At 41.4% G+C, this 11,779-nt stretch overlaps 1 protein-coding gene across 1 annotated transcript; it reads left to right on the top strand.

The window, feature by feature from the left end:
• The first annotated feature begins 6,661 nt into the window (after nt 1-6,661).
• On the top strand, nt 6,662-9,456 carry LOC126378312 (uncharacterized). Its single transcript, XM_050026505.1, has 3 exons — nt 6,662-6,718; nt 8,374-8,597; nt 9,014-9,456. The coding sequence occupies exons 1-3, from the start codon at nt 6,662-6,664 to the stop codon at nt 9,216-9,218; spliced, it is 486 nt and encodes a 161-aa protein (XP_049882462.1). The 3' UTR covers nt 9,219-9,456.
• Nucleotides 9,457-11,779: the final 2,323 nt, after the last annotated feature.

Below are 11,779 nucleotides of genomic sequence, written 5' to 3'. Positions count from 1 at the left end.
GCATAAATCACCCTATATACGTCCCACTGCTGGGCACAGGCTTCCCCTCAATCAACTAGAAGAGATAATACACTTCTCATCAAAAAAATCGAAACACCTTGCAAGTTTACGTTTTGTCAGGATTATCAGAAAAATGTGTACATTTAGGAATAAATGTTAAATGTCGTTTAATAGTGAGTAATATGAGCTTATCAAATCTTAATGTTAATGTTCTAAATTTAAATGAATTTTTCATAGGTTTCGTATTTTGTTAAATGAGTCATTTTTATTCCGTATGGAGTATAAAGGAAATGGATAAAACAACACACGTAAATGAAAAAAAAAGCTAAAAAACGTTTTTTTAATAACTTGTATTCCCTCCCCGAGCTCTAATTACTGCTTCCATACGGTTCTTCATCGATCGGATGAGAGTCACGATCACATGCTGTGGTATATTGTCCCATTCCTCTTGGATTGCATCTTGCAGCTGGCTAAGTGTTTCTGGGGCAGGATCTCTTGCTCGAATTCGTCTCTTTAATTCATCCCACAGATGTTCAATGGGATTCATGTCCGGGCTTCTTGCTGGCCATTCCATAATAGAGATATCGACTTCGTTAAGATAATCTCGTACGACGCCCGCGGTGTGAGCCCTAGCATTGTCGTGCATGAATATGAAGCCGTTGCCAATAAAATGTGCATAGGGCATCACATGAGGCTCGAGACACTCTTCGACGTACCGATGACAGTTTAGTGCAGGCAGACGTGGCCCAGACACGAAAGCAAGCTCTGTCTTACCGTCGGCGCTGATTCCTCCCCAAACCGTCCACGAACCGCCACCATAGCTGACCTTTTCTTCAATGCAGCATTGTGCATAGCGTTCTCCGTCTCTTCTGTAGACCTTGTTCCTTCCGTCGTTACCATACAGCATAATTTTACACTCATCAGAAAAGAGAACTTTGCTCCACTGTAGGTATGACCAATTTAGGTGCTCACGTGCAAAGTTAAGGCGCGCTCTTCGATGGTCTGCAGTTAATTTCGGCCCATTTGCTGGCTTATGCAGTACCAGTCCACGATCCTTTAACCTTCTTCTAATTGTAGAGTCACTTACAGCCACCCTTCGTACAACACGAAGCCGCTGCTGCAGTTGAAAAGCGTTAAGGCGTCGATTTCTTAAAGAAGTTGTTACAATAAATCGATCATCTCGCTCAGAAGTGACCCGATTCCTGCCAGATCCTGAACGGCGCGTGAACAAACCAGTCTCCCGATAACGTTTATAGACTCTATGAACAGATGACAGGCTTAGATGCAGTCTTGCAGCCACAACACGCTGACTAAGGCCAGAATCCAGCAATGGCACAACTTGGGCGGCTTCTGTGGGCGAAGTATCCATACGTTTTAGAAAAAAAACCTTTTTTCAGACGTCCCAAAGTCACAGTATTGAAATAAAAAACAAAAAGTTTAAGGATAGGCGCCAATTTTTAGTTTTTAAACGCTAAATGTACTCCAACCCTAAACACACATTTGTCTCAAAACAGTGATTCATTTCGTTTATAAGATAAACAAATGAAATTCTAATTTTGAATTTTGAATTTTCGCTTATTACTGTAATGGCCAAACTGCCAGCTATACATTTATGTATTTTTTTTCATCGTATGAATTCTTTTTTGTGTTAAATTCGGACAGAAACAATGAAAACGGAAGTGTTTCGATTTTTTTGATGAGAAGTGTATACGCTTCACTGCGGTTTGGTGGTGTTGTTATGGCTTATAGCCGACCGAGACCAACGGCTTAACGTGCCCTCCGAAGCACGGAATCATCTTAATTTTTCAGACAATCGGGTGATTCAAGCCTGCGATGTCCTTACCAAACAAAGGACAGTCTCACAAAGTGATTTCGAAAATGTACCCATTGGGAATTGAACCTGATCGTGAACTCAACGCTCTAATCACTGAACCTTGGAGGCTATGCGTAGTAACTAGAGAACTCACAAAGAAAAAAATTAAATTGAAAAAAAATCTGACTCGGACGGGACTTGAACCCGCAGCTCATGTCAAGCCGGGACGAGCGTGTTAACCATTACACCACCGGGTCCTCCTTCTGTCCATGCGAAATTCTTTCGACCTATATTTGCGGATGATACAGCCGAGCAGTCGAGTTATGATGACCGGAATGCTCCAACGCGCGGCCAATGCCTTGGCCAAGTGGTTTCGCAAATGGAGAATCGAGGTAAACCCGGAGAAAAGTGCAGCGGTGTACTTTTCAAAGGGCTATTATAACACGCCACGGTCACGCCGTCAACTTAAAGTCATCAAGATGTTTGGCAAGCCGATCCCTTGGGAGGAGCAAGTCAAATATCTCGGCGTAGTCTTAGATAGACGTCTTACTTTCAAGGCCCATATCAAACGTGTGCGCGATCGCGCCGCGTTTGTAATGGGCCGTCTTCATTGTCTCCTTAACAAGCGTAGTAAATTGTCCCTTAGGAATAAGGTGAAAATCTACACGACTTGCATCCGTCCATGACCTATGCAGGGGTAGTTTTCGCTCACGCGACGTTTTTTCGATTCTGCTCCGCACCACCCAAATCCCCTGGTAGTTGCGGCTTCCAAATACATTCCGCTTAGGGACGGTACTGAAAAGTATCGGCGTCCGAAGAACGTAATATACGATCCCGACGACCCGATTACTCTAGCCATAGAGGCAGCCAATCAGCTCGCGATACCAAACACTTCAGGACCCCGACGGCGTGGTAGACGATTTCCCTCACTTAGCGCTTATCGCTATCGACCAGCTAGGGTCGATTTTTTTTTTTTTTTTTTTTTTTTTTATTGTTGAAAACATTTTACATAAAGATACAATTGAATCGCATTGCTAAATATTTTTCCTGTCAGACGACGCCCTGAGCCGAGGTTCGCGCCCAACTGAGCACCCTCAGGCCTGTTGTCTTAAACGTGGTACCGGGTGAGAGCCTTCAGCGCTCCCCATTTGTCCGGACAAATGCCATCTGCGGCAAATCTACAATAAGACATGTCATTAATGACGAGCTGAACAGCTGGGGAGTCAAGTCCCGTTCGAGTCAGAAAAAAAATCGATTTAATTTTCTCTTTGTGAGTTTCCCTAAGTGAATGCTATAGAAACAAAAATCATACAGTATTACAACCATAATTAAAAAAACATGTTATTTCTTTTAACCATTTATTTACATCCCTTATCCTATCCAGTAGGCTCTGCACGGCAACCGCACCGAACGCCGCGCGAATTATATCGAGGCCTTCGACCAGTAGCCGATTGACATCCATCTACGTAGATAGCATTCGTATCGTTTATTGGTCGAAGCGCTGAATATAATTCGCGTCGCGTGGGGCGCGGTTGTCATGCAGACCCTTGTATTCCTTTACAACAATTTTTCCAACTCAACAACAATGCTAGTGATCAGTTTAATCAGGGCAGTCAACAACCCTGTCCCATCGGTCAGTCCTGTTAGGAGTCCTAACACCAGGTTTAGGATTTGCACTACAAGACTTAGGAGCAGTCCTGGGGCTGCTAGGACGTTAGACCTGAACAGGGAAATTAGGACACTAATATACAGGAACAATACGGAAGCAAGGTCAGTCAATGTTGCGTACAGAAGTGGTAAGGTGCAACCGAAGTAAGGTAACAGAGCTGGGGTCAAATTCTGGACAATGTTGGAGAGGTTGTTCAGGTTGTTGATGAGGTTGATGAGGAACGGGATGAGCAGGCAAGCCAGCTGGTTTGCGATGGGCAGGACGGTCGCTATCTCGTCGAAGGCAAGACGCAGAGCCGAGATAGAATAGGCTGGGATCATCGCTTCGCTGCTTTGAACCTGTAACACATTTTTTTTTATTTAGCCGCTCTGGGATTTGCATATAGTCGGGAACTTCTTCAACCGTGTAGGTTGTGAGGTGAATTACCAACCTCAACCTGGTCAACCTGGTGAAGAGATCAACCCTGGTGTCAGCGTTATTATTGAGCCGCCAAAGGCCTTACATCAGTAAGTGGGATTAACGGCTTAACGTGCCTTCCGAAGCACGGATCATCTTACTTTCGGACAATCGGGTGATCAGCCTGTAATATCCTAACCATACAAGAGGTCTCAAAGTGATTTTTGTAAATGTCCCCATCGGGTTTCGAATCCAGGACCTCTGGATCGTGAGCCCAATGCCCAACTAGACAACCAAACCACAAACCAACCACAGAGGCCGTGAGCTTATGTTATGTTTATTTAGGCGTTGGTCCTGGGTTACTACTTACTGACTTTTATATGCGCAAAAGTAAAATTGCAATATTTTTTAAGTTTACGCGGTTATTATCATAATTAAAGCACATAATAACGGGTTCTTACCGCTTTTTTATGTTTTCTGATTTCAATAGCCTCTTTTACGAGTCTGAGGATGTAATGACGTTCTGTCGATAATATTTGTGGATTGTTAAGCTTAAATTATAGATCTACCTACTCCACTCCAATTTCATCAGTCATCCCGTGATCATGGCACTTGAAACAGTGTCGAAATATCGGGAGTCTCGTATCCCCATTTAAACGCGGTAAGACCCCGTTATTATGTGCTTTAATTAAAATTGCAATATGGTTTTGAAGTAGCCTTTTGAGACCTCCAGATTTGATCTGACTCTTCAATTAACCAGGGGTATTGAGCGTACTCCACCACGGTGCTCCACTGCAGGTTGATGGAGGTGTTTTGTGGGACCAATGACTAAACTCATCGGGACCAAATCTAACCATTACACCACATAAACTGTCTATTAAAACAAAAGTATACGTTGTTTTAAGTTTACGCGGTTATTATCATAATTAAAGCACATAATAACGGGTTCTTACCGCGTTTAAATGAACCGATGAACCGGTTGTTGCGCGTTCCGATATCAAAAACATAAACAAGCGGCAAAGAAAGAGGGTAGACAGATATGTCTGCCCGTAGAAAGTTATGGATCTATCTACTCCACTCCAATCTCATCAGTCATCCCGTGATCATGGCACTTGCAACAGTGTCGAAATATCGGGAGTCTCATATCCCCATTTAAACGCGGTAAGAACCCGTTATTTGTTAAAGTATACGTACCAAAAAGAATACAGCGAAAACTACACAACTCAGAATTTTCATTTTTTTATTTTAATTTAATTTTCTTAAATACAAAATGTGGATTAGTAAGTTTAAATCTAAACTGAAATAGATATTGTTGTAATTTAAAACGAAAGTTTCTTTTTATTAATAACTGTTAGGTAACAATTTAAGTACAAATTCTTACAAAATAGGTTATGTACTTATTAGGTATGGATAATTCTTATCTCTTATGATAATTATTGTTACTATATTCAGTAATTGATAAGTTCATTTAATAAAGTAATCAAGGCATGCATTCTTAAGTTCTTACACACATGAACTCACGCCTGTAATCCCTAATGGGGTGGGCAGAGCCACAAGTAGGATCTCACCTGATTTCTGTGGTTTACCAGCTTGCTTCTCAAACGTGGAGCGCCGGTTCGAACCCTGGTACCGGACTTGCACCAATGAGTAATTAATTTATCTCAAGGGCAGTTCTCTTCTTCCGAGAAACTGTAAAAGGCATACTTACAATACAAGGAATAAAAATAAAATTGCTATTCAAAATTCTAGATTAAGTAAATTAAATTCATCTTTTTTGGGGTTATGTATACGTTTTTATAATAAAATACCAGAAAATATTTGAAATTTGTCAGAAAATAAATTTAAAGCTCACGTGAAGCTTACTTTAAGTAAAAAAGCTTATTATAAGATTATTGATTACCTAAATGATAAAAATGTCTGGTATTCAAATTCAAATTCTTTATTTTCAGACTATTGTCCATAGAACAATTGTCATTGAATGTGTTCCTCTAGTTATTAAATAACTTGTAATGTACCCTCATTGATTTAAAAGATGTGTTGCTGTTGCAGTTTCTTGTCATTTCTTCTCCTCAGCCATAACACCTTGCGAAATGACGTAAATTCAAAAATGTTACATTGACCTTCAACAAGTTTCATCATCGTCAGCCCATTAACGTCCCCACTGCTGGGGCACGGGCCTTCCCTATGGATGGATAGGGAGATCGGGCCTTAAACCATTACGCGGGCCCAGTGCGGATTGATGGTTATTAACGACTGCTAATGCAGCCGGGACCAACGGCTTAACGTGCCTTCCGAAGCACGGAGGAGCTCGAGATGAAAACTTTTTTTTTGTGGTCACTCATCCTATGACCGGCCTTTGCGAAAGTTGCTTAACTTCAACAATCGCAGACCGAGCGCGTATACCGCTGCGCCAACGAGCTCCTTCAACAAGTTTATCCATGATAAGTATATATAATATCCATGATGTAGTAACATTCGTCTGCCAACTCCTTCGGGATTATAGATGTGATTTTACTCTAATGTAACCACAGGTCAATGCTTATCATAATTTCTATTATATAATAATGTAATAATGCCTTACAAAACGCAGATAACGATCTTATCAAAAAATACCAAACGCCATTTGAAATGGCATAATTTAATAATACCTTATTTTATTTTGAAATTCATAACATATAAAAACTTTTTACTCGTTTTTGTGAAATACAGTCATCGCAGACTTTCACTGTCCAGTGTTTAAAAAAAAGAAATTTTAAAAATAAAATAAAAATAGTTAAAACAAGATGGCGTCGAAAGTTACTTTTGCGCTAATTTTCGTAGTTGCTGTTTGTCTTATAACGGTGAGTTGTTTAGTTTTGTCAATAAACGATCAGACATAAGTAATAGGCTACGTGACAACATAGTCAAATGAGATACTTTTTACGAAATGTCAAAACGAAAGTTTAGAGTCTGTATTGAAATACTGTCCTGTCAAACGTTGTACTCATTGTAACTTAATCTAAATATATAAAAGGAGAAACTGACTGACTGACATATCAACGCACAGCCTAAACGGCTAAACGTAGGCACTTGAAATTTGGAAGGGACGTAGCTTAGGAACCGTAGAGGTGCACTAAGAAAGGAATTCTCGAAATTCCCACGGGAACGGGAGTTAGCGGGAAAAAACATTTGTATGAAAAAAAAACATTCTCATCTCTGTATTCCAGACGAAAGCTTATAGGTACTTTAGGGTTAGCCTCCTCTGATCGTATTTTCTTAAATTTATATTAAACCAAATTATCATAAACTAATAATCTAAAAATTAATAACAATTAATTATTTAACTGAGCTACTTATACTCTAACCTCATTTAAAAATAATAAAATTAAGCATTTTTTAACCTTTCTCCCACACACACAAAGATCTCTTTTTGATAACACGCTACGCGGACGAAGTCGCGGGCAAAAGCTAGTACATAAATAAAATTCGAAAATAAGTCGAAAAGTAAAATGCGATTGATTTTTGATCGTCTTAGACTGCCTTCTATTTCTAAAATACCATTTTATAATTTATCTTTGAGCTAGACAAATATCCTATTAGCTTCTTGAAAATATAATCTTCTTGGACGCCGCCCTGAGCCGAGGTTCATCACCAACTGGGCACCCTCAGGCCTGTTATCTTAATTGTTTGCACCCGGTGAGTGTCCTCAGCGCTCCCCATTTGTCCGGCCAAGTTGTTAATGTCAGTTGCACAGCAACTCACACACTACAGCCTTCATGCTCCCCATTTGTCCGGCCAAGTTGTTAATGTCAGTTGCACAGCAAGTCACACACGACAGCCTTCATGCGTCTGAAGGACGTAGATAATATACGATCCCGACGACCCGATTACTCTAGCCATAGAGGCAGCCAATACGCTCGCGACACCAAACACTTCAGGACCCCGATACCGACCCCGCCGGCGTGGTCGACGATTTCCCTCATTCAGCGCTTATCGCTATCGACCCACTAGGGTCGATTAATTCTTTCAAATATTTTTCCTCTCAGACGACGCCCTGAGCCGCGCCCAACTGGGCACCCTCAGGCACGTTGTCTCAAACGTTGTACCGGGTGAGAGCCTTCAGCGCTCCCCATTTGTCCGGCCAAGTAGTTAATGCCATCTGCGGTAAATCTACAATAAGTCACGTCAAAAAAAAAGGTCTAGTGGTTAGAGCGTTGTGCTCACGATTTGGAGCTCCGGGTTTAATTCCCGATGGAGACATGTCCTTTTCTTTGGACCCTGTTTGGCAAGGACATTGCAGGCTGAATCACCTGATTGTCCGAAATAGTGAGATGATTCCGTGCTTTAGAAGACACTAGTCCAAACACTCCAACTGCAGCAGCAGCAGTGGAGCAGCGTGGCGGAGTATGCTCCATACCCCTTCCAGTAGATTAAGGGGAGATCTGTGCCCAGAAGTGGGACGTATATAGGCTGTTTATGTTTATGTTATATTAATTGTAACTACCCTCATTTACAGCCACCGGTAACAGCAACGAACGTCCAGCTTCCAGCGGTCTACCCTCTCGTGAACATCCTCCTCCCCCTCCTGAACAACGTGTACAACCTCCTATTGTCTCTCTTGTCCATCTTCGACACCCTCCCTTCCTCCATCAGCTGCATGATCCCTGTGGACCTGGGTGCCTTGGAGACCTCACTCCTGAAGTTGTACTCTCAGGCTTTGGCTATCGTCAACTTCTTGAGGTAAGAGCATTTGGACAATTTTCAAATGAAATAGATACACTGTACAGGGTGTCAATGACAACGTAACGAATCGTGATGGATAATTCAGAGCAAACATCTTCTTCTGATCGTGTGGGTTGTGAGGTGAGTACCAACCTCATCAACCCTGGTGTTAGGGTTATTATTGAGCCGCCAAAGTAAGTAGTAACCGGGACCAACGGCTTAACGTGCCTTCCGAAGCACGGATCTTACTATGAACTGGACGCCGGGCGCGGATCGGTTATCGGAGGTTGCCTCCCGTTCCCTCTCCGCCGTCTCCTCTTGTAGCATCACTTGGTCACAGAATGAGATCATTGCCCTCCACGGTCTCACCTCTTTGACCATGGCCTCGACCACGACTGATAATGAACCTAACCTAACCTAACAATTATTTCCAGATCTCTCCCAGAATACGCGGCGGGCGCTAACCCAAACACTCCTCCAGACAATATGAAGAACCTCCAAGGCCTGCTGACGTCCCTGGTGACTGCCATCACTGACCTGGCCGAGGACCTGTTGGTAGGAGTTGGTGGTGGACTGTTACCCGGCCTGTTGCAGCTTGTGGTCTGTGTAGTAAACGCTCTGCTGCAAATATTGATATAAGTGATGTCTAAAGCGGTAATTACACTTGCCAATCCATCCTTCCCCATGCGCCAAGGTCACGGACCAGTTTAAAACACCTCGTTTTACACAGACACTACATAGAGACGTTAACGTACACGCGCATCTGTGTTTGTGACGTCTGACGCCATACGATTGCAGACTAAAGTCCGAGGGGGTGAGGTAAACCTAGCTCAGCCGCTGGTGGGGAGCGGAGAGTTACCGTTCTATACGTAGTATTATTCCTTATTCGGCGATCAGGGAAGATAAGAAGGCCACGTCGAAGCAATACATCTAAAAAAGCAATATTCAATATTTGCAATATTGCTTTTTTTAAATAAGTATTATTATTTTAAAATTACTAAATGTTTGTATTAGTTGTCATACAATTTGTCAAATAATCAGAAACATACGTAACTTCGTCACACCCAAATAGACGCTTAAGTGTTCTGAGTTAGTGGGGGGTTAAAAGGGCCACATCGAAGCAATTTATCTAAGAAAGCAATATTTGCACAATACAATACAAATACACTTTATTGCACCAAAATAAAAAAGAAATAATTACAAAAAGTCTCTTAACTAAGTACATGGCAAATGGCGGCCTTATCGCTTAAAGCGATTTCTTCCAGACAACCATAAGGTGAGGAAAAATGTAAAAATAAATAAGTTGAAAGAATTGAATTGAATTGATTGATTGCACTTTGACATTTGCGCATATAAAAGTAAGTGCGCCATGCAATCAAATTCAAAATCGTTTCATGCGGAAAGCCACGGGAGCTCCGTGGTTCCTTCGTGATGAAAATCTGCACATTGACCTAGGTCTGCCAACCATTGCCCAATGGCTCAAATTAGCTGCCTAGCGTTTTTTCGATTCTGCTCCGCACCACCCAAATCCCCTGGTAGTTGCGGCTTCCGAATACATCCCGCTAAGGGACGGTACTGACAAGTATCGGCTTCCGAAGGACGTAATATACGATCCCGACGACCCGATTACTCTAGCCATAGAGGCAGCCAATCAGCTCGCGACACCAAACACTTCAGAACCCCGATACCGACCCCGCCGGCGTGGTCGACGATTTCCCTCATTCAGCGGTTATCGCCATCGACCCACTAGGGTCGATTAATCCTTTTCAATATTCTTCCTCTCAGACGACGCCCTGAGCCGAGGTTCGCGCTCAACTGGGCACCCTCAGGCCTGTTGTCTTAAACGTTGTACCGGGTGAGAGCCTTCAGCGCTCCCCATTTGTCCGGCCAAGTAGTTAATGCCATCTGCGGCAAATCTACAACAAGTCACGTAAAAAAAAAATGCAATCAAATGTCAAATAGCAATGTTGCTTTCTTAGATGAATTGCTTCGTTGCGGTCTGTGGATTTTATACCTCTTAGTCCAAACGAACCCATTACACTAGCGATTAATTAAAATAATTGCTATGATGTGACCTTTTTAACACCCCTGTTGTTCGAAAACACCCCAATAAAAGGATTAAAAGGGTGAATATCAAAATGTGTCAAGTTTGGTGGCGAACTGTCGTATAATTTTTTCGTGAAAAATTGGGGAAATTGGGAAAATTGGTAATTATTTATTTATTTAAAAAAGTACAACCACATCACACATATTGAGCTTATTCCATAACTTAACTAGGTATTCTGACTGATATGTGTAACAATAACGGTGTACATAGCACTCACAATGCATAAACTAATTTACAAATTTAACAGTAGCAGAAAGGTAATTAAACTTAATTAAATTAAACTAAATCAAAACATACAAATAAAAAAAATAATAATAAAAAAAAGTAATAGTAATTGAAAAATTCCTTTTTCATGTCGGAACCGAGGATCCTTTTGGATCTTTTTCATGTCGGAACCCAATTCTTCACGAAAAAATAATATGAAATTTCGCCACCAAACTTGAAATTTTGAGATTCACCCAAAAGAAGAATTTCAATCCGGGTAAAAATTATGATCTTTTTTTTAATTTCAATCACGAACTTTCCAGGCAAGAAAACGTAGCCTTAAAACAATATAAATGTCGTTGTACAGATTTAACGTGATAATTACCTATTCCCTTATTACTCGGGTACATAATTATTCAAAAATATAATGTAATAACAGAGGCATAAATACATATAATCGTTGCTTGATGTTTGGATCAGATATGACATAGAATTCTGTTGCTACCTATATTGCTTCTCTTTATTTAGATCAGAATAATAATGAGTGGAAAATGCTTGGGTGTAATAACAAGGGTCATCATTTATACCCAAAAACAAAGGTAAAAGATAATAATAATTTTATTTATTAAAGACACCACAGATCCATTTAATTCTAAGTACAATTCACTTACTTTATGATAGTATCTTGAGTATTTGAAGAGCTCGGTGGCGCAGCGGTTAACGCGGTCTGCGATTGTTGAAGTTAAGCAACTTTCGCAAAGGCCGGTCATAGGATGGGTGACCACAAAAAAAAGTTTTCATCTCGAACTCCTCCGTGCTTCGGAAGGCACGTTAAGCCGTTGGTCCCGGCTGCATTAGCAGTCGTTAATAACCACCAATCAGCACTGGG

The sequence above is a fragment of the Pectinophora gossypiella genome, chromosome 26 (genome assembly GCF_024362695.1).
Source record: "Pectinophora gossypiella chromosome 26, ilPecGoss1.1, whole genome shotgun sequence".
Classification (NCBI taxonomy): Eukaryota; Metazoa; Arthropoda; class Insecta; order Lepidoptera; family Gelechiidae; genus Pectinophora; species Pectinophora gossypiella.
This window is presented reverse-complemented; position numbering and strand designations above follow the sequence as displayed.